At 44.4% G+C, this 23,161-nt stretch overlaps 4 protein-coding genes across 12 annotated transcripts in view; 2 read left to right on the forward strand and 2 right to left on the reverse strand.

Moving 5' to 3' along the window:
• tsc2 (TSC complex subunit 2) overlaps positions 1–1,714 on the reverse strand; it is a 24,661-nt gene extending 22,947 nt beyond the window's left edge. For 4 of the 8 annotated variants that reach the window (XM_078080297.1, XM_040185760.2, XM_040185759.2 and 1 more), the window contains exon 1: positions 118–622. The gene's annotated coding sequence lies outside the window, so the exon portion shown is untranslated. Of the gene's footprint in view, positions 1–117; positions 623–1,576 lie in introns of those variants that run through there. The other 4 variants (XM_078080293.1, XM_078080294.1, XM_078080298.1 and 1 more) reach the window with 4 other exon arrangements.
• nthl1 (nth-like DNA glycosylase 1) lies at positions 1,424–3,440 on the forward strand. Its single transcript, XM_040186998.2, has 6 exons — positions 1,424–1,686; positions 1,788–2,008; positions 2,099–2,269; positions 2,396–2,555; positions 2,745–2,850; positions 2,948–3,440. Exons 1-6 carry the CDS (start codon positions 1,488–1,490, stop codon positions 3,228–3,230), a joined length of 1,140 nt encoding a protein of 379 aa, XP_040042932.2. The 5' UTR covers positions 1,424–1,487; the 3' UTR covers positions 3,231–3,440.
• Positions 3,441–3,646: 206 nt separating this feature from the next.
• nherf2 (NHERF family PDZ scaffold protein 2) lies at positions 3,647–10,656 on the forward strand. The gene is made up of 6 exons (XM_040185871.2): positions 3,647–4,480; positions 4,784–5,092; positions 8,442–8,639; positions 9,320–9,473; positions 9,571–9,791; positions 9,894–10,656. The coding sequence occupies exons 1-6, from the start codon at positions 4,274–4,276 to the stop codon at positions 10,059–10,061; spliced, it is 1,257 nt and encodes a 418-aa protein (XP_040041805.2). The 5' UTR covers positions 3,647–4,273; the 3' UTR covers positions 10,062–10,656.
• A 1,753-nt stretch (positions 10,657–12,409) lies between these two features.
• Positions 12,410–22,865, reverse strand: tnpo2b (transportin 2b). Of its 2 annotated transcripts, none has more exons than XM_040185780.2 (24): positions 22,447–22,865; positions 21,650–21,749; positions 21,468–21,543; positions 21,170–21,319; positions 20,435–20,541; positions 20,197–20,330; positions 20,023–20,104; positions 19,564–19,686; positions 19,353–19,471; positions 19,202–19,262; positions 18,924–19,095; positions 18,068–18,220; positions 17,740–17,965; positions 17,481–17,652; positions 17,199–17,393; positions 16,902–17,060; positions 16,202–16,289; positions 15,988–16,086; positions 15,802–15,897; positions 15,568–15,643; positions 14,882–14,981; positions 14,713–14,787; positions 14,070–14,199; positions 12,410–13,966 (listed from the first exon to the last, which is right to left on the reverse strand). In XM_040185780.2, the coding sequence occupies exons 2-23, from the start codon at positions 21,746–21,748 to the stop codon at positions 14,092–14,094; spliced, it is 2,670 nt and encodes an 889-aa protein (XP_040041714.1). In that variant the 5' UTR covers position 21,749; positions 22,447–22,865; the 3' UTR covers positions 12,410–13,966; positions 14,070–14,091. The 2 variants fall into 2 exon arrangements, with proteins under 2 accessions (XP_040041714.1, XP_040041713.1); XM_040185779.2 differs by having other exon boundaries at positions 17,169–17,393.
• Between the last annotated feature and the right edge of the window lie 296 nt (positions 22,866–23,161).

A 23,161-nucleotide genomic window follows, 5' to 3' on the forward strand; every position in this document is an offset into this window, starting at 1 on the left:
CCCGTTAGCTACCCTTCATATTCCATGTCACGCGCTATTCGCGTTCATCTGTAGCTTTTTTTTTAGTGGTCGGGTAGCTTTGTAAAAACAGAAATAAATCAAATAAACTCCTCTCACCTCGTTGGAGCAGAGTCGGGTCGGGTTTCATTAGCGAGCAGCTTTCAGCCGACACAGCCGCCCATTGCTAACTCATTGTTTGTTGCTGGGAGCTGGTTCTTGTCCAGGCTCAGATCTTCACTCCTGAACCGGATGACACACTAATGATGCGACGGGAGCCACTTCCGTTAAAAACACGTCGGGTTCTATTACTGACGGGAAATGTAGTTTTAAGCGAGCTAAACGCCTACTATGCTAAAGCCCCGTTGTTATTTTAGGTTAAAATGCATACACCAAATAGGAAAATAACACCTGTGCTATAATAAGCCCCCTTCTCTGTTTCCAGACGAACTTACAAAACTGCTTTCAAGTAAAATAAGTAGTATGCCGCTAAAAACTACAACGTCACCCGACGGTTAGCTTGACTGACAGCTAGCTAGCTGACTGGGATAACGACGCTGAAGCTGGTTCCACGTTGGAGCAACAAGCCGCTCCGTCACCAGGCTGCCTGCGGGAGGAGCTTTGAGGAAGTTAATGTCTTACATGTTGTGTTGCTTTGAAGAACTCATATTTGTGGCGTTACTGGGGTTCGAGGCTTATACATTATGCGAAACCAGATGTAGTGAATTGTTGCTGGGGTAAATATGGAGAGAAAAATAGTATGATTGCATCTTTGAAGCCCCTTATTGGTGTAAACGTAAGTATTCTTAATACTGTGAACATATTATATATGTGAATTTTGCAATCATTAAGAGCACATTATATTTAGTGTTTGACTGTCATAGGAATTGAATTGAAATTATTTAATTCGGAACCGTAGTTATTTAAATTGTGGTATTTTTCAGAGAAGTTTAGAAGATCAATATTATTTATTTGTACATAATACAAAGACATTTGTAAAAGCTTGTAATTGAATATCAAATATACATCCACACTGTATGCCTGGTGCACTTCAATGTAATGTTATCCTCTCTATATTCGAAAGATACTATACATGCAAAACATAAGACTAAGCAACACAATGAGCTCTACCTCTATAGCTAAATACATTAGAACATTTTGTATTTCAATTGTACAATTTATTAGTGTAGCCGTTGCGGTAAACTTAAAATAATCGTCAATTCACTGTTATTAACATATACATAAACCAATGATCTATACAGCGTTTTAAAAGCTAAAGATTACATTATATTGAACGTATACTACTAATGTAAAAGTAATTTGTTGGTTTTAAATAGTATTTCGTGTTGGTTTTCACCAAGTTGTTTTAGGATTCATTTGAGAGAAAGAAAACCCTGGTCCCCACGTGACCAGAATCTACGAATGAGAAAGTAGCTTCAGGTCGCACTAAATGCAGCACGAGGACCCGTCATGCCGTCCAGTGCGTCACTATGACCTCTCCTTATTTCAGGCACAGCGGGTCTGTCCTTACGCGCGGGGGTGATCGAACAGCTGCGAGCTCTCTCCGGTCCAAACTTACCAGCAGGCGCAGTAATGTGGGTCCAGTTTCCTCTGTGGCTGTGAAGGTGGAGGAAGAGGAGGAGGCGAAGATCGTTGAGCAAAGACCCTCCTCGGCCCCCTTACCAACGGGTAATGTTTACTTCAGACTACTCAGGTCAGCTGAACATGGACACTCAACAGATTTGGAATCAGCTCCTCCATCCTCTTCCCCTCCCCCTGTGCTCCTCCAGGCCGCTGCCAACCTGAAAGAGAAACCTCACCATCGTCTTCCCAGTCCCGCAGGAGGACACAGCTCAAAGTGGAATATGACACGGATGAAGGTGCGGAACACTGGGAACCTCCCGGCTGGAGGAAACAATGGGGACACATTCGCGAGATGAGGAGCGGCCGCGATGCACCTGTAGATCAAATGGGAGCAGAGAAATGCTACGACTCACAGGCTCCTGCACGTGTAGGTGTGGTTCAGTTGTTTTTCAAAGGCTACGTTACTGTTAAAAGTCATTCATCTTTCTCCCCCTGCTCTTCTTCGCTGTTGCTTCAGGTGAGACGTTTCCAGGTGTTGGTTTCCCTCATGCTGTCCAGTCAGACTAAGGACCAGGTGACAGCGGCAGCCATGAAGAAGCTCCGAGCTCACGGCTGCACCGTAGAAAATATACTCGCTACTGACGATGAAGCCCTGGGAAAACTCATCTACCCCGTCGGCTTCTGGAGGGTAATGCAGAAAACGTCTTTATGTGTTTACATGCTTCCACATTCTCGCCCTCCTTCCTTGTTTTTTTTTGGGGGGGGGGGGGGGGGGGGACCTTAATAAATCATTTTCCCTGCGTTTCCTCTCTAGACTAAGGTGAAGTATCTGAGGCGGACGTCGGCCGTGCTGCAGAAGGACTTTGCAGGGGACATCCCGGACAGCGTGCAGGGGCTGATCGGCCTGCCGGGAATTGGACCCAAGATGGCTCACTTGGCTATGGACATCGCCTGGGACCAGGTGTCCGGCATCGGTGGGAACAAACTCCTGAAACGATCACTTACAAAATCGAATGTAATAAAATAGGTTCCAATGGAGCAGCTCCGGTTCGAAAACTGTTTCAGTATAAAACATGAGGTTGATACAGAAGACATGTGTGGACTAGGTGTATTCAACCTCATCATTTACTGTTCAAATATATTGTAACATTTTTTGCGTTCAGGCGTGGACACACACGTGCACCGTATCTCCAACCGCCTGGGCTGGCTCAAGAACCCCACCAAGAACGCAGAGGGAACACGCAAGGCCCTGGAGGAGTGGTTGCCCAGGTAACGGCATGATTTATTCCCCTCAACTCCGGGGATCAGAAATCATTGAATGCAGGTTTAACATGTGGTGATGCTCCTCTTTCGCTCCGCCGTATAGGGAGCTGTGGAGCGAGATCAACTGGCTGCTCGTGGGTTTCGGTCAGCAGGTTTGTCTTCCGGTCAACCCTCTCTGCTCCGTGTGCCTGAACCAGTACAGCTGTCCATCCGCCCACAAGACCTCTCCTACAAAGAGGCCTAAAACCGGATCCCCTCTGGCTCCAAATCCAACCTCCTCCGTCACAACAAAAACTGAACAACCCGCTCTTAAACATGAGAGGACCAAGAAGGAGCCACTCGCCACTCCTGTTTCCCCCACAGCCCAGAGGAGGCTAAGAAAATAAGGCTGTTATATATATATATATATAATATATATATATATATGTTCAGGTATATTAAAGGTTCAGATTTACATATTGTTTAGTAATTTGAAGGCGTTTTACACTGTGCCTCTGCTGTCACATATAATAAGATTAAATATTTTTATTACTGTTGGTGCTTTGTTTAGTTTTTTACTATATAATACAATAAATGTTGAAGTCATGTTTAAAAAATGGTCCTTTATTATGGCAAGAGAGTTTGCATGATGCTTATGGCATTTTAATAAAACACCTGTCTGTCCTGAATAAAAGAAGATATTCTTTTTGAATTGGATAAGGGCAGGTAAACCTGAGCTCATATTTCGTGAACCATGAAATCCTCCATTACGCAACCGTTCTTGTATTGATCTCGAGGCGGCAAAAGAGGGCAAATGGGGCCGATTACTGTTCTCGGGTCACAGGTTCGTCTCCGCGGGGACAAGCCTCGCCCCCGGTAGAGGGACTCTTAACAAGAGCAAATATCCTCGTCCACACTTGACTCATATCCACAGACAAATGCTTTCTTTAGACGCGTAAATCCACGGCAGCGCGCGGAGGCTGCGCAGCGCGCACAGGTGTGCGCTCCAGGGGACGTACGAGGCATCTGTTGTTGACGCCTCTTCACTCGCGCGCCGGCTCGGACAGGAGGACACGCGCTCAGCTGACGAGGAGAATTAAGTGTTACGTGCGAGGAAAAGCTTTCTAATCTCTGATCTCTTGGATTATTCCTCCAATGGGTGGGATTTAGCCACCGGGTTTTGTCTGGTGTTTTACGCACATTTGCGCCCCTGGCAGTTACATAATGGAATGGACGCTCATTACTTTTAGCACTTTTTTTTATTTTTACTCTCTTAAGCAATTGTGCATTATGATCATGCTAAATGATTGCTAAATGATTTCGGATCTTTCGGTCAGCGGAGCGCAAAGTCGTACATTGGATTGAAAACCGGAGACTTCCCATCACCCTCGGGACAAGCACCTGTCTACTGTCCCGAGATCCGACCCCTGCCCTCCTTTGATGCTCTGCGATGGAGAGTGAGTTGAGACCTCGCCTGTGTTTCCTGACGAAAGGGGCGCGCGGATACGGGTTTCACCTGCAGGGCGAGAGGAACCGAGGCGGACAGTTCATCCGCAAAGTGGAGCCCGGCTCCAGCGCCGAGCTGGGCGGGCTGCGACCAGGAGACCGGGTGGTGGAGGTGAACGGTGAGAATGTGGAGAACGAAAAACACTATAAAGTAAGTGATGGTTAAATAAATGCTTATTTTTTTAACATTAGTGCTTTCGTGGTAAAAAAAACAAATAGGCCAGGAGAGACTTTCTGAGGGATAAACAATGAGTTCTGTACCTGTTAGACCTGCTTTTTTTCCTGTCCTGAGAAGGAGGAGCAGGGGGGGGGGCTGCTTAAATGGGTCAATGTGAGCATTGTGTAATGGAATCACTAGGTGTCTTTGTTCAGTGCGAGAAGGTCAGTTTTAGGGTGAACAGGACGATACCAAATTCGTCTTAAGAACCTTGTAACTCCTCTCTCCTCCCTGCAGGTGGTGGAGCGTCTCCGTGAAGTTCCCCACCGCACCAAGCTGCTGGTGGTGGACAGCGACACGGACGACTACCTCCGCGCCTGCGGCCTGCGCTGCACCGAGGACCTGGCGATCGAGATGGGGACGCTGTCCCCGCGGCCTTCGCCCGGTCCCACTCCTTCTGCTTCACCGAGAGAGAATTCACCGTTCACACCCAAACTCAACCAGATACACTTCCTTTACCCTCACACTGCCAACTCGCCCGCACACAAGACCTCACAAGAGATCAAGAGATACTCTGTCACATCGAGCACAGGGCCAGACACAGAGGTAAGCAGCGACACATCGGATCCTTTTTTCTGGGATCTAATCTGCTCACTAAAGATCCACATGTGCTTCTAAAGATTATCTGCACAGCTTTTATTAGAAGACAAAAGGAGGGAAGGGTCAACTGTCTGGGTCGTCGTGGCGCAGGGGTTAGAGAAGGTGTGCTGGGAAGCACAAGGGAGTTGGTTCGATTCCAGGCTGCCCCATGTTTCACGTCGAAGTGTCCCTGAGCAAGACACCTAACCCCTAATTGCTCCCTGGGCAAAAATGTGAAAAGCCATGGGTTTAAAAGTGTAATGTAAGTCGCTTTGGATAAAAGCGTCTGCTAAATGACCTGTAATGTAATGTCTGAGGTCTGAGGGTCAGCTCAGGTCTGCAGAGAGCCAGTGAGATGCTGTGTTAATAGCGTGCGTGACACTGAACCTGTGCTCTGACCTGATGTCTGTCTGTCACTAATCTGGAATTGAGCACTGCTGTTATTCCAGCACTAAGCTCAAGTGCACTGAGGGGGGGGAGATAAGCTAAGGAAATTAATTCAAACCATGGTGTGAGAAAATCCCCAGTCACTGCTTTTTCAAAAGTTAAGGTTGGCTGGATGGAAATAAGAATCATGGTGATTTTAATTGAGCTGAATGCCTTGCACAAGCACCGTTATTAAAGCCAACATGTGTCTACAACGTTCTTTGTGGCGCATGAAAGTTTGAAAAGGAGTGCAGGGGAAACAAATTTAACTGTGAATGACACAGCAGGTTTAAACTGGTTTCTCCTTCTATGGCGTTTAATAGTCCTATTTATAACTTTTCCCGCCATTCAAACATCTTCTTTACAAGTCGCTGTTGTCGCTGAGGCCTTCTAGCATTTTAAATGCACATTGTATTCAAAGAGCGCCGTGTCTTCGTGCTTACGGATCGCTGCCTGGCAAACCAACGTGGGATTTTTCCCACCTGACTGGCAAGATAAACCCCGGCTCACCCGACATGCCTGCTAAAACACACAGAACTGTGGGTACTTTCCAGTGAGATTAAGTGCAAAGTGGTGTGATTAAGTGTGCGGTTAGGTGGAGGTGTAAGGCATTTTTGACAAAATGGGATTGAATGTCTGCTGGACGGAGGGATCAGATAGCAAACAATCAAACATCTTAGATAAGTATCTGTTTTTTGTTGTTTATTTCGGACTGGAGGCTCAATATCTCCCATGGGAACTTTACAACGCTAGCAAATACACACAAACCAACACAAATCCCCTCATTTCTGTGCCAGCGGTGGGACTTGGCAAAAGCGAGACATCGGCGTAACGTCTCTCTGTTACAACCAGGAGCTGTCTGTCAGAGACGGAGCTCCGTGTTTGGGCTCAAAACAAAGTGGACCAGGATCCGGTGGTACAGACCCTCAAGTCAGTCTGCCACCTGTTTAGCCGAAGGCAGGGTAAATACAGGCTGCCCTTTGGCCGGCCATCGCGTCCGTCTCAATCAGTTTTTGTTCAGAGGTTCAGATCAACACCATACGCAGTAACAGCAGCACCCATTGAATCTGCCTCCAACACTGGATGCAAATATGAGCTGAACGAAGCTTTGACCAAGACCTCAATAGGCTTCAAAAAGGTACTTTGAAGTAGCACCCTCAGTTTTGAAGTCCTGTCGAGGGCCATTGAGTCTGTGCTTTTCCACCATTAATGTAGCTGACAAATGGCTGTTAAAATGCCTTTTTAGCGACCGGCTTTGTTAAAGGGTTTATTAGATATTCATTTGGTACTTTTGTCACCTATCACAAACGTACTGATCACAAATAAAATCATCTCTGCCGAGTGGTATGATGATGCCAGTCATCATTTTTGTCACAATTTAGCGGCTACAACCAAGAGGCTATTGTGGCTTGTTAATCCAAGGCCCGAGCTTTGTACTGTACGTAATCACTCCGGCTCTTCTCACCACTTCTGTGACATCCGTCCCAGCACATTCACATTGTACATGTAAATAGATAGACGCAGTTTAATCTTATTCTTATTGTGGCATCAGATGCCCTTATATACTAGTCTTACGTAACGACAGTGGTGCTATGACAAGCAGCAGTCTACAGTAGGTCCAACACACTTCCCTCACACTCTCTCTCTCTCACTCACACATACACACACACACACACACACACACACACACACACACACACACACACACACGCACGCACACAGGAATAAAACACCTTATCTTCTTATTAAGTCTTCTATTATTTTTCCTGTTAGATTTGTGGTATTTGACACATCTGTAGAATACTACAGGCAATTGCAGTAATTCCTGCCATTAGTACAATAAGATATTAAATTGAAAGTATTGATTTGACACTAAAACTTGATAAATATTCAAATTAATTTCTATTTAATCATTTGATCTATAATATGTCAGAAAATAGTGAAATATGCCCACCACATCTTTCCAGAACCCACGAGACAACTTGAAATGACAATAAAAAAAAAAAAAGTATATACAAGATCATAAACCAAAAATAATATATATATATTTTTTTATTTTTACTTTACTTTACGACTTTTTCCGACTGCAACATGGAAACACCTGTAGCAACTAGTGCATATTTACAACAGGACAAAAATAGTGACCATGGTGGAAATAGTCCATACTGTTGACTCCTTAATGTCCTCCACTTAGCCCTCTGCACTTATATCACAAGCTCTGGCTGTGTTCATACCTGAATTAGTGTTCCGAACTAAATCACAATCTGGTGAAATCCAGCACAGAAGTCGTAACTTCTTCTCTTGTGGAGCTTGTCAGATTCTGACTCTTCGGCATAAAGGTGTTTATTAATCGTTTTTTTATGCAATAGTTGGTGGTGGTGTTATTATTTTATTGCATGAGGAAAAAACATTGAGTGTCACTCAGAACTTCACAGGGAAATGATGCACCCAAAATGTAGTAAACATTTTAAGCAAGTTTTTGAAAGTTTGAACTTGTTTTCCTATTTAACAAATATTTTTGAATGCATGTGAACACTTTATTTTGGTACTTATTTTTTTCTATAAAAAGCAGCCATTCATCTGGAAAATCTGCAGGCTCTTGGCAGTGGTTTGAGTTCAATCCACCAAAAAGAATATCAAATCGACATTGATTTATTTTGTCAAGCTCATATTCACCCTGCAAGTTAAAAACAGAGCAGACTATTCACATTAATCCACACTTAAAATGCATTGAAGCGCATGCATATTGTAATTGTGATTGATTACACAATCTACATCTGTCTTGGAAACCTATGGTTCTGCAGGTATACCTAATGAACTTACACAGTTAAGACATTTAAATGTGGTTTTCTCCAATGTTCTATTTGTGTTCATTTGTGTCCCATTGCAGCTGCAGGTGCATCCCTCACCAGAGCCAGCGGCTGGGCTCCACCTCCTTCCCCGTTTGTGCCACCTGGTGAAGGGAGACCACGGCTACGGCTTCAACCTTCACAGTAACAGGACAAAAGATGGACAGTTTGTTCGTTCGGTGGACCCCGGCTCCGCTGCTGAGGGTGGAGGCATCAGGCCTGGAGACAAACTAGTGGAGGTAAATACCAAGCACACACACACACACACACACATGAAAATAAATGGGCCAGAGTATTCATGCAGACTTCATTAATCAACCTTGTCACATGGTACATTTGAGTGAATTCATGGGAAAAACCACTCCAGCCTTCCCATAATAATCAGGGCGGCACACTGATTTGAGGTTTGATTGGATTGGAGCGGATAAACAGGATGTAGGGTTAGCGGGGGGACAGGAGTGTTTCTCGAACTGGAACAGAAAAGTCAATAGTTATGAATCCAATTGCAGAGGAAGGGCTTGTGTTCTCATAAAATACCGTGTGGCAAAAATACGAAGATTTCCTACTGCATCCGGGCGCCTTTTCTGAATGCTTTTCTAGCTATTATGACCCACAAGCACCTTAAAAATATAGCTTACACGTGATTTGACATCGAAGCAGAAAAAGCAAAGCAATTAAAACAAAACAACAGAAAGATCAACAGTGAGGCCCCACAAAGCGAGAGAAAGCGAGCTAAGCCCTAAAAAACGTCTCAAATCACAGATCTGTTTCTGGTCTGTGAAGAGAAGACTTCCTGCTTCCTAACCTCTGCCCCGTCTCATACCTCTCTCCTTAGGTTGTCGTTTCCTTGTCCCTTCTCCTTCTTCCCTTTCCTCCAAAGTTTCTGTTTCTTCTGACTTCCCCGTTTCCTCTGTCTCAGGTGAACGGGGTGAACATTGAGGGCCTGAGGCACTCAGAGGTGGTGGCGCTCATTAGAGCCGAGGGGGAGAAAGTGAGCATCCTAGTGGTCGACCAGGAGACCGACCAGCTCTTTCACAGACTGGGGATGCGACCAAACAGCAGCCAGGTCAAAGGTCAGGTTTTACACACACACACACACACACACACATCTATGCTGTATTAATTCTCCAAGCAAAATGTTTTAAAAGCACTGTTTCCTCCTTCTCTCAGAGGTCCATCTGGAAGGATCTGCCACAGAAAGCGCCCCAAACAGCCCGTCTCCCACCACTGACCTGCCCGCCTCAGATCAACCAGTCATGAAGATCACAGTGACAAACTCCCCGACCACAAGTACATCCACAAAATCCTTATCAGATGGGAGCTCGGCTTCTGTGTCCTCGAGAAGCTCCATCACGCAATCAGAGCTCAGCAGCTCGGACATGAGCTTCCAGGTGACTAAAATGATGTAACAAACGGAGCCGAAAACGTGAGTTTTTTGCGTGTGTGTGTGTGTGTGTGTGTACGTGAAACATGTACGTTTGTGTATATTGCAGGTCCACGATGAGGACGACGGGCGCGTTTTGGACCCCTTCATGGACAGTGGCCTGCGTTTCAGTCCCACCGCTGCTGAGGCTAAACTCAAGGCCCTGGCCGGCCGCAACAAGAAGAGAGCTCCTGCTATGGACTGGAACAAGAAACATGAGACCTTCAGCAACTTCTGACCCCAGAACACAATGAACACATATGAAGAAGACGAGCAACAATGCCATAGCACGAGAAATACCTTTTGAATTCTTCTCTGTTCATGTTATAATCTTTAATACTGTAACGCACGGTGCAAGAAAGAGAAATGTGAAAAGGAAAAAGAAGCCGGTTTTAATATTATGAATAATAATAGTGATATTCCTAAATCATGTTCTGAGATATAATTTTACTGCATCTATAAGGATCTATAAGGACAAATTCTGTTGATGTGTCACAGATCTTGTTTAATGCAGTGTATATGTACACTTTTCTTTTGTTTTTCAAAGTAACAGTTTCATGTCAATTTAGAAGTACAACACTCATCACAACCAAGTCCTGAAGTAGTTATACTGACATTTTGTTTGTCAATTTAATGTAGCATATCACAAAAATGGACAAGGAGGAGGCAAAGTTATGAAATGTGATGTTCACCTCAGTGCTTCTCTCTAAAGGAAAATACCTAAAAGACAGAAGAGAAACGTCAGCACTCTGATCTAGTGACGTTTTTGAGTGTTTTCTCTCACAAATGTTCACGATTGAAACTTCTCACAATGTAAAAATAAACTTTCAAAATATTTGTAAAGGCCACCGTTCAATTTGGGTTCTTAATATTTAGTGAAATGTGCCATAAGTTGGATGAGCCACCCTTTGGTACCCGGTATTCACGATAAACGACGATTCCAGAACCGACCGACCTTTTAACGCTCTCATCCACGTGAAGAGCAGGCAGGTCAGTAGGCGGAACCTCGCCTCTTATCTACATTGTACAGGACCTGCGCTTCAAAAGCATCTCGGCCCAAAAGGCGGAGGCTTCAATATTGTGTTGTGTGTGTAAGAGGGCACAGTCATCAGTTGGGCATCCTCTCAATAGGTGTAGTCTCGTAGAGTTTCGTAGAGTTACGCGAACCAAACCACCGATCTCTTTACTGCACTGACGCACAACAAGCTACTTTCTGTAGCCGGAAGCTCAGCTTATGGAATAGTGCAGTGATAATTCTGTCACGCGAGCGTGTAAACATTTCATGTCTATGCTCACAAACACACAAAACTCACCAAAAATCACTAAAATATCAAAAACGCATAATTTGCATCGGTGGAATAAAGTTTGTGTGGGGTGTTACATGTGGAAATACTGAACTGTAGCTTGAAGTGTGAGGGCTGTCTATATTAAAAGGCGCATTAGACCCAAACACTTATTTCTCTCAAAAAAAAGACACCAGACTGGCAACTCTAACATCCGGCCTCCAGCATGCACGACATGATTTATTTAAAAACCCCAGAGATTTTACATACAGAAACTATAAATCATATAAAAGGCTCAACGTATTTTATTTCCATTGACTGGCAAACTGAAACCCACAGAAAAACGAAACGGTACCAAAGTCTGCCTGGCAAATTGCAACAGTATCATGCTCCTTAGAATATAAAGAGAATTTAGAAAATATATTTCCTCATCTCCCGTCATCCCTCCTTTGTTCCCATTGTCAAATTTAGAAATCGGTCACACACCTCCTTTCCTCTTAACTTATTGCAATAATGAATCTGTTACTGAAGCAGACTATGTGACGTGACTGTAGCACCAGCCAAAGAAAACGTACACTGACCCATCAGATACAAAATCACAACCAAAAAACAGCTAAGTTTTAAAAAGCAACCAAAACATTATGTTACCAGCTTTGAATAAGGAGACTTAGTAGTGATTCATGATGGAGTTGATTATCTCAGTCAGTCTAGATCAATGAAGGGCCAACAAGTGATTGTTTCCAAATGTCTGCACGCTGGAAACTCCAGAATATCAAAGAAAAAAGAAATATATCCCTGTAATCCAGTTTAGTCTGGAAAAATTCTTATTTGCCTGAACTTTTTAATCATAATGATGCAGGTATTGATTATTGAATCAGCATCGTCTCTACCTTATTGTCCGGTGCTCTTTGGCAGTGTGCTAGCGCTAGTTTCTCTTTAGGTATATTGTGCTCTCCTCTAGGGAATTGAGGTGGTATGTTGGTGTGTAAAGGGCATCCGACTACTCTGCAAGATGTCTCACTCACACACAGACACACAGACACACACAGTGAAAACATTTACATAGAATATGCACACAAAGCAGGCATGTGCACCCCTTCAAACTAAACTTTATCGCACCCCTAATGGGCACAAATCACACAACTACCACCAACTATCCAAAACATGCTCATTGTCCAAAAACTGAACTCATGCGCACTTTCTCATGCTGGATGTCAAACACATGCATGATCTCATACACGTACACCAAACTCCTCAGCAATATGGCAAAGTTAGTCATTGCAAAAGTTCTGATTAGTCCCAGTTTCACAGAGTTGTTTTTATTTGCCATTTAGTATTGGAATATTTTTGCCAGTCAAAGACACTTAACTTCACAGTGCAACACAGTATGACAAACGCTGACATTAGGGTCAAGACATATCATATGGATGAGGTTAAAAAAAAGTCCATACAAAACAAAAAGTTAAAATAAAAAGTGCAAAAACAACTTAAGTCACTGAAAAAAGCATTAATTCCATTATCTTTTTTTGCGTTAATTGTGCAAATTTAAGTCCACTATAGAAACAAAAATTATCAGTAGCAGCAAAAACAAAAAAAGAAAAAGAATATGGACCATTTTTAAAACATTTTAAAGATCACAATGACATTGCCAATTACTGTTTTACTTAAGATATCTATATAGCATCAAATGGATATCAGTACGAATGTAGACATACACACTTACTCATTCTTGCACACGCACACTAACACTTGGCCACAGTTAACAGGTGCCAAGGACATCGCGGTGGGAGTCAAGTTTTAGCTCGGTACCATATCAAAACAATACATATTTCAGACACAGTTAACACAAAATGCCAAAGTGAGGATTTACAAACTGCGCACACGCACACACACACACACACAAAACCTCAAAGAGGACAACTAAGGATGTGATTTGTCTTGTACGGTTTCCCCCCCTGTGGTCAGAAATGTTTTAGCCCTAATCCTCCCTCACTAGAGGAATGGTTTCTGTGAAGCCGCGAGGAGAGACACTATTCTTTTTCTCTCGCTCAGGTAGAAAATGGGACAGGAGTATGTCTGATAGATGGATAGCTCTGTGAAGCAGCACTGAAAACGAAAGGTAGGATACAGAAACGGAAAGCAAGATTTTTCTTACAGCTAGTAAGTAGAATTTAGTGGCTACAGATGAAGTCATTCATATTGAATCCTATTCCCCAGAAAAGAAAAATATCACCCAGAAAACAAGTGGAGACCCCAGCCTGTCGGTGTCAGTCTGTCCCTAACTACACATAGTAGGTCTCGAAATGTCTAAACAATAGTGCCCCTCACAGTCAGTTCCACGTACTGCGTGTGTTTGTGTGTGTGTGTGTGTATGTGTGTGTGTGTGCGTGCGCGTGTGTTTTGGTCTGTCTTTGTCGGTCTAGCTATTGGTTACTCCCATGTTTAGCAATCCCATCAAAATCTTAACTGTCCCTGTTCTCCCAGAAGCAGACCTTTTTGTGGCTCTCTTTCCCTGCACTGTAACAGATATCTCTCCCTCTCCCTCCCCCCCGCCTCCCTCCCCCCCCCCCCCCCCCCCCCCCCCGCCTCCCTCTTTCCCAACTTGTCTGTCTCCTCCATGTCCTACTTTGTGTCCCTCGCTATCTGTCCCTACCAGTTAGTTTTTCTGTGTTGGGTCCCTGCCTAGTTAATCTAGAGGAGTCCCTCTTATCCCACCCTCCCTCTATGGACAAACACATAGGGCGTGGGGGCCGTCCGTCAGGGGAGCGGCAAAAAGCGTCCCTCTCCCCCCCCCCCAGATCAGGGCAGTGCAATACACAGATGGATGAGTTTCCCATTCACCCTCCTCCTGCTGGCTCACCTAGGAGGACGGACACAAGGAGTTTACTTCAGTATGAACATTTGTATACATTAAGGGTGGTGATTGTATAGATAATGAAGTATGAAGATTACATCTTGGTTACCTCTTGGGTGGCTGTAGAGAATCTAAACGCCGTAGCAGGCTGCCAGTCTCTCCTTCAGCAGTGGCGGAAACTGCTCTGAGAACTGCTGCCAGTTCTCCTCCCCAACCTGCTCCTTAAAACCATGCAGGATCTGAAATGATGGAGGTCTTATTTTATTTCGTTCCTTCAGGGTTTTATTTCAGGCAAGTCACACATACATTTTCCTGTGCAATAGTATTTGTACATTTAATACAATGTTGTATTTTTTTACTTTCATTGACAATATTGCTCAATATCGTGCTTAATATTACATCTCTATTTTTGTTTCTTTTGGGACAAGTGTTTTTATACACTTTAAAGTAGTTAACTTTGTTGTTCTTTTTTCCTGTTTTCACTTCTGTTTTTCATCTTTCTGCTCTTCTATGATTTTTTAAAACTTTTTTTCTTTTACACAATTATCGTTTTGTTCATAAATGTATTCAACTGTTCTTTGCCATTCTTATGCAATATTTTATCAAACTGTGCCACAGCAATTTCCTTCAAGATAAATTAAGTTATGTCCTTGTTTACATTTCTTGTCTTAAGGAATATTAAACTCCTTAAAGCGGAGGCATACAGTGCTCCTCAGTATGCTGTGGACTCTACCAGAGATCGAGCGGCTCACCTTGCAGAACATGTCTCTCAGGTCGTCCTTAGGATTCACCCAGGAGGCTACAGCATCACAGAAGAAGATGAAGTCCTGAACACACAGGAAGAGCGGAGAAGGTTTCATCAGAAAAGCCTACAACTTCCAGGGTGGCCGTAACTTAATAACCATAGCGCCAATGTCTCACCTGCACCACGCCTCCTGGGTTCACGCCGATCATCATGCAAATCCCGCGGAAAGCGGAGTCTTTCTCCTCGTTGTCTCTGATGTTCCGCAGAGACGTACACCTGCCACATGCAATGTTAACCAATCAGCAGCGGTTTGATTTCTCTATCCTGTCACTAATTACAATGTGTCTCTCTTATTTGGTTTTGAGAGAACATTTATAAAGTGGGAACAAGTGAGCTCAAACAAGTTAAGTTGGGAACAGCCTGTTGCCGTCTTTCTGCGTGGGAGGTCATTTGTCTTTTTTCTACGCTTGATATAACTCAGACTTTAGTGTTTCATTGCCGATTCCAATCATTTCAAGAATATATCATATAAGAATTTTAATACTGTAGCCCTTGTAATGCTGTTTGCAGCACTATTGCACAAAACAAGAGGAAGGAGAAGAAGAAGAAGAACAGAACTCAAAGCATATTGCTTGATAGTGCCAAAAGAACTGCCACTAATGTGTCTCCCAAGTACAGAGAGGAGTAATGCTCAAAGAGGAAAGAGAGAATGTGGTGCGACCAGAGGATGACAGACATGTGTTGTGATATATATATATGCCAGCTATATATATATATATAATATATATATATATATATTACATACACAAACAAAGATGTTTCATATTTAAGACGAGGAAAAAGAGGATGAATATTCCCTCACCAGGGTCGGATAAACTGCGGCAGTAAGGGTGCGACCTCTTGAGGACACACGTAGCCCAGTCGCCCGATGCTGATTGCTGGAAGAGGAGAAACAACTGGTTTTAGGGCAGCTACCGTGTGGTGTGTGTGCGCATTATAATGACACTAAAATCCCTATCATTTCATATCAAAAACATCTGTCCACCTCCCTTTAAGAACTCAAAGTATAAAATACTAGGGAAATATCTGCACGTACCGGTGTTCTCCAGCAGGGTCTTGGGCGTGTTGGGTCGATTGATAATCTCAACCAACTGGTTCAGAACCATAGCGATGTATGGCTGCATTTCCACTCCTGAAAGAGGCACATACATTCACTGCATGTCATATTCAACCGCATAAGTACTTAACTGAATCACGTGATAATGAATCTGCTCCAACTCACCCATCTGCATACAGATCTCTCCTATGGCCCAGGTAGCATTGTTGCAGACAGAGATAAACTCAGGGTTCAGATTTGTCCCGAGAATCGGCATAAATTCAGCTGCAGGACACGCGGAGGGAAACAAAATATCACATTAGACACACGGAGAAAAAGAGGATGATGGAACCCGATGTTCCATCTAGTATCCCTGTAATCCAGTTTAGTAGATAATTACCAATACACGGCTTGACATGAGGGAAGCAAGCCTTGGTCAAGTCACCAAGGAGGGCAAATGAACTCTGCCTTACTTCAGGCATCGTATCCTAGGACAAAGGAGAGAGAGACAAACACTGTGAACACACATTGTTAACAGAGTCAAATAATGACACTGACGACCAACCGCATATAGTGTCAAAGGTTGGATTTCTGAACTAATCTTCAAGCTGTAAAGATCTATATTTGCCTTTAGTTATTGTCAGTAGTGTGATTTCTGACTGTCTTCACACAGCAAAACCAGTTTTCCGTGATTGTAGTTTATGAGAAGGGAGGAGAAAGGTGAGGGAGAGCTCACATTACTTATTTTCCTATTATCAGTATGAAATTGAATCCCAGCTCCCAAATACTGTGGTAACAGTCATTCCCAAACTGCAAGCATCAGCATTATTTTACCATCGACCGTGCCAGATGTAATAGACCGAAATACAGTTTTAAGACAGCAGCTGTGTTTTGAGGTCAGCAATACTGACTCAAAAAATAAAATGGGATTTGTCCCAAATTAACTGTTCTATAAAAGGTGGCTGCTGACAAACAGGCTTATTAGACTAATGAAGAAATATCTGTCTGCCAAAGGAATTTTATGTAACTCGACTAAACAAATTGGAAAAAGAAAACCCTGTTAAAGGTCAAACTAAGTGAAACGCGTGGGCTCCCCTCACCTGCATGCACTGGAAAAGCAGCGTCATGATGTTACTGCGGGCCACCAGCGTGTCCACGTGGCCCCCCAGTCCCTCAGCTAAGCCGCTTAAAAGATCCAGAGCCACAATCATGAAGTCCTTGTCGGGTGCTTCGTACTGGTCTGGCTGCTGACTGTACATCTGTAACACATCAACGCACACAAAGGAGAGGCGGTGGAGAGAAACTGTCAGAACTCGAAGAGGGGGCATAAAGTATTGTTTATGTAATGCATGAAAAACATAAATTGCCTCTGTTGAGTCCATGTCAGTGTGGCTCACCATGGCCTGAGCCAGTGTCTTCTGGACCAGGGTGACACAGCGCTGATAGACGGGCTCGCAGTAGGGGAGGAAGCCACTCTGCAGCGCCGTGGCAACAGACGACAGACACTCGAGCAGAGGGAAGAGATCTTTGTCTTCGTCCTTCAGCTCGTTCCACTTGGCTATGAGCGGAGGCATCAGCTTCTCTATGTACTCCTGAAGACAAGTGTGTCATTTTTCCATGTGATGATGCTTATTGCAATACGTTACACGTTTGTGTAAATGTGCGCATTTTGTACTCACCGGCTGGTTGAGATGATGTCCCACTGAGTCCGCCAGTGTTCCTATGGCGTCATACAGGATGAGCAGGTTCTTGTGCTGGTATTTGCCAAAAGCAAAAACCAGCGTGTCTAAGATGAAGCTCAGGTAAGGCACCAGCTCTGTGCACGCCTCCTCCTCCAAAGTGGCAAACGCGCTGCGGGAAAAGAGGACGGGGGGGGGTTAGAAAGGTGCATGAACAAAAAGAGTAGGGTCGAACACACGGAAAAACTAAGATCTGTACCTGCACGCTGCTTCTTGTACCCTTTTATTGCCATCCAGGATGCGTTTGAGCAGCTCGGTCATGAGGGGTTTGAGGTGAGCGTCGGGGGGCTGGCTGACCACCCAGTGGGCGTAGCGGCTGAGGGTCCAGCAGGCGATGGAGCGGACCAGGGCCTTCTTGTCGCACAAACACTGGATGAGGTGGGGGATGAGCTCTGGCAGGTAAGGCACCATGCCCTGCATGCAGCCTGCAAGGACAAACAGTCTCATACATCTAAAAAGGAAAAGACCAAAGTTTTTTGCAAATATGCTTAAGTCCCTTTCAACGGCGAGTCTACGTCGCGTCTCACCCTCAGCGATGGCTCCCAGCACAAGGATGCCGGACTCCTTGATGACCCAGTCAGGGTGGAAGAGCAGACCTTTGAGCAGGGGCAGCAGATGGGGGAGCAACTCCTCACGAAACACGTTGGCGAGGACGTCCAGAGCCGCAGCCGAACACTTCCCTGGAAGCGGTAAACCACCGACAGCATTTTGGTAACTTTGAAACTAAAAACAACGCTGTTTGGAATCAGTGACAAAACCCAGCACAAGAAAATAAGGGGGATGTCCCTTCGAAGATAATACATAGACCCATAGGTAGGGTTGCCACGATACCAAAAGGATGACTTTGATACGATACCTGCCATAAATATCATGAAAACAGATACTCACGATACAATACCAGAATTCAATACTACAAATAGGAGATGATACTGGTATATTTATCTATAATAGTAATAAATAGAAGATCTGTATGGTTCCCTTTTTTACCAGCTTGTTCCTGCTCAGCTTTTGAACACTAAACGAAGGGCATTGATATTAGTATAGCCTACAGGAATATATAAACAAAAAGTACATGCCATAATAGCATTGATTATACACGGCTTTGTAAAGTAGCCAAACTACTTCTTGATTTGACTCCTGGCATCATTTTTCCAACAAGCCGAGGACGGCCTCCCGATCTCCCCCCTAAACCCTCAAGGACTTAACCGACGTCATCTGGTAAGTGGTTGACTGTGAGAGAAACACTGATAATATTATATAATAGCCACTAATTATAGAATATTTTCTCTATACAGTTTAACTAGCTGGACTTTCGTTAAGTAAAGAAAAAACTCAATAAAAACGGTTTGGATTTAAAAGTTTGCCATGTGGTCCGTATCTTACGCAAGTTCCAGTCGGACAGCGTGTCGTCGTCATCGTCCTCGTCTTCATCAATGTCCTCTCCCTCCTCGTCCTCCCCTCCTTCGTGCTGCAGAGTGACGGTGCGGGACTTGTGGAAGCGAGGCTTGATGTCTTGCTCGCTGTCGGGAACCGCCTCGTCCTCTTCGACGTCGCCCTGGAGGACGGCAGCGAGAAAGGTGAATACAGAATGGGCACGAAGGGAGAAATAAAAAGATAGTATGAGGAGCTGGCAACAGCTGATGTATCCAATGGTGGCTCACCTTTAGAAGAATAATATCAATCTCAGAGTATTTCATCCCATTCACTAGGATGGGGATCAGTCTGTAGAAAGAGACCACATTACTTATCAGATGCCATTCATATGACACAGGGCCGTCTACCCTGTCCAACGACCGGTCGGCATGTACTCACTGAACCAAGTGGCCGGACAGGGCCTCTTTGCAGATGGGCTGTTCAGCGAGCGTCAGCCAGAACTCACAGGCCTCCAGAGCCACGTTCTCATCTGGGTCCTGGGTCCGCTGCAGCATGTACTGGGGACAGACAACAAGAGGTGATGACGAGGAAGGGAAAGCCACAGATTCTCCGTTAGAGGTTTGCATGCGAGATCAAGTCCCACCCTCACCTGGATGATGCTGTGCATGTGTGGGATGAGGCGATCAATGCGAACTTCCAGCAGCATGACCAGAGCCCTGCAAACGTTCTTCCGCACTTCGCTGTCCTCATCACCGGCCAATGCAAACAGACTCTGGATACGAAAAGAGACAAGGAGAAAAATGGAGGCGACTTTTAAACGTGCACTTACATTTGTTACACTTTGCAGCATTTACATCTTGATGGTGTTTGTAAAAGGACAAGTAGCAGATGTCAAATATCTCATACATGCATCTGCATCCATAAAAGTCACAGCAAAAGCCACATACATTTAAATGGGACAACAGAACTTATGCAGAGCAAAAACCTGTATTCAAAGTAAAACACTTTTTCCTTTTAATAGATAAATGCATTGTTACACATTCTCTGAAAGGATCGAGAAGTAGAGAAGAAAGTTCAAACAACCGCCAAATAATCCTATCACGCTCACCTCAATGAAGGTGTCGATGTTGTCCATCAGAGCCTGAGCTCGACCAATGATGAACTGATTCACACATGCTATGGCGTGGGACCTGAGAAAGAGAGACAAAGCAGGAGGATCTAAAATGATGATTGTAACAGGGACAGTGACTGCGGGAAGTCTAAAGACTAATGTTTTACTGACCTGATCTTGGGGCTGCAGTGCTTGAAAAACTGTAGGAATTTGGGAATCATGATGTTGAGGGGTCTGTTCAGAGCATCGCTATCCAACAACTCTGATGAATCCTCGCAGATCTTCTGCAACGCTCCAAAAGAACCCTGAAAGGTGAAGGAAATCCATTAAGTAACAAGGTAACAAGTACCGGATGATTATCACATTAACAATGCAGAGGTACTGGAGTGTGCGGGCAGGAGAGCGTCACCTCGCAGGTGTTATAGTCGTCGGAGTTGAGCAGATTGCAGAGCTGAGGCAACAATTCTGGCCAGGTCTGCAGCTCTCCTTTAGAGGCTATGGTCGTGATCAGGATGCCTTTATGATAGATAACAGAAAGGTTATACAAGGACAAATCAGGCTGTAAACGGTTCGCAATCGACCGACATTCCGTCTTTAAAAAAGGCAGCGAAACCCTGCCAACCATGTCATGGCCACTTGTCAGGAAGACACAGCTCCAGGCTCAATTTTGGTGAGCATAAGCACCTGCTATCCAGTTGCCAAATAATTCCATACATACAGAAATACTTTTTTCTGAACTATGACTGGAATAACTTGACACACAATGCCTTGTTGCATTGTAAATAAATCTTCAGGTTGCCAGCTTACAGAGGATGTATGGCAATTCTATGTAGGCATAGACGGTTGACCTTGACCCCGTTGACCCTATTCATCCCTGAATATCCTTTGCTCCCCCAACAAACCCTTCTAAAAAGAATATATGTATGATGAGGGGGTTACCAGTAAGAGTTTAAAAATAGCTAAACAATAACTCAACCCAGCATCATAGCATGCAATCATTAAATACAGATTGGAAATGCAGCGCTGCCTCCCACACATCAACATTACCTAGAAAAATTAAACCACCTACATAACCACCTGACTCACACTGGCTAGAAAACAACGCAACATACACTATATTTCTCTTTTTGGTAAAAACACCCACCAATCGTAGCCCTGATAAGTGGTGACGGGTCTCCGATGTTGTTGAGGCATTCTCGTTTGATGAAGTCAGCCACGTTGGGCGGGAAGTTCTGGTAGTGGGCCTTAACATTGTTCTTCAGTATCAGACCACTGAGAGAGCGAGTGGGCTCATCTTGAGAGGATGAGGACAAAGGAATGTTTAAAATGGGAAAGCGCAGCCGACAACACAGAAATATTAGCAGGGGACAAGCCAGATGAATTAGTAAATGGCAATGCTGTTCCCCTGTCCGAATGTTCACATTTGACATGCAGATACATACCCTCAGATTTTAGGCTTGTGAGGACAAAGATGAGATAATTGTTGAAATCTGGAAACTGATTAAGCTGCTCCAGTTTCTGCAGGCCATGTTAAGGAGTTCAACCATCCACACACATATACAACGCGAATCATATGACACCGGTACACGCAGTCCATGCAACACACGCACAGATTTAAGGATACTTCTTGCACAGCCCTCTGTGTTGCCGTGTCTGGGGACTGAGAGTCCTTGAGTAGCTGGAGCACTTGCTGAAGACCTTGTTCATCCGGCTGCCACTCCATCCTGCAGAACGCATTGCCGGTTAAGGGTGCATGTACTAACTAACGTTACACATAGTGGTCCTAACCACCAGCCGGCCCCACCTGTAACCTCAGCACGTTACTACTGAGGTAACGCCGAAGTAACGTTAAATACGCAGTGCCGTCGCACAACTATCAGCGTTTGGCCGGACGTCGTTGCTAATGGCAACAGATATTACGGTTAACTCCTGTAAACCAACGTTACATTTTACGTAATGTAAGCTATTGTCTACAATGTTGCAATGCCGTTACAGCGTTTGTGTAATTAGATTGGCATTTTCCCGATTCTAGCGACATCCCGTAACCTCAAAAGTACGACTACGCAACAATTCACCAAGTAAGTTACTAAGTAACCGTTGCATTAATAAGTATCCACACAAACTATCGATCGCGATAGAAATAGCGGTATTCCAGACGAGGCCCAGACGCGAACGTCTGGCTCTTTTAGCTAGCGAGCTAGCTTAGCGTCGCTAGGGTAGTTCTCACGCGCCAGGTTCACACATAAGGCAGCTGAAACGCATTAAACGCCGCCGTGCTGCGCTATGAAAGATATGTTTGTACAAGCAACAAAGGTGTCCCAAAATAGATCGTATTAATAGTCATAACAGAGCCCACCCCCAGGCAGCTACCAGTAGCATGGCTACCTAGCATCATCTTGAAAGTACCGCGAAAGAATTTACCTGGTCACTCCGGTGTGGTAGATCTATGTTTCTATAGATAATAGTGCAGTTATGCTGTAACGATTAACATTAAATACAATTTGCCGGCAGTACGCGTAGCTGAATTCAAACGTCTGATCTCTATCTGTGTGGTTTCTATGCTAGCTGGTAGGTGACAGAGATTGCATGCCTTGCAATCAAGCCGGGTGATCGGTTTGGTCATGTTCGGCTTCCGTAACGCTGGCGGAGCAACTGTCCAGCGGGGTTACGGTAGCTACCGAGTTTACGGTTTGCTCCACAATCACAGTTTCTATCAGTGTTGACTGTTTACTTAAAATGTCGACGGTGAACTGTGATGCATCGCCTATTTCAATTCTGTGAACATACATGTTATGTGAACCATTTTGCCGTGTTTCACTTCTGACCACCAGATGGGGTCTGCTCCTAAATTCCACAGCATTTATTTCCTGCGTAATTGATTCGTATGAACTGCTAAAGGACACCATATCGTGACTGCAACTACAGGCTAACAACACCACCATTGTGAAGCTGGCAAATTTCAGTTTATATGATAACATGTCTCAACATGACTGTGATCATTTATCTCTGAAAGGCAGATGAACACATTCATATGTTCAGGTCCAAAAGCGTCGTCTTTTTGGAGGGATACAAAGCTCACTAAGTACATGTGTAAGTAAGTGATATGTGGCATCTAACCCCTGTGAAGTCACTGCGA

This window comes from Gasterosteus aculeatus, chromosome 9 (genome assembly GCF_964276395.1).
Source record: "Gasterosteus aculeatus chromosome 9, fGasAcu3.hap1.1, whole genome shotgun sequence".
NCBI lineage: Eukaryota > Metazoa > Chordata > Actinopteri > Perciformes > Gasterosteidae > Gasterosteus > Gasterosteus aculeatus.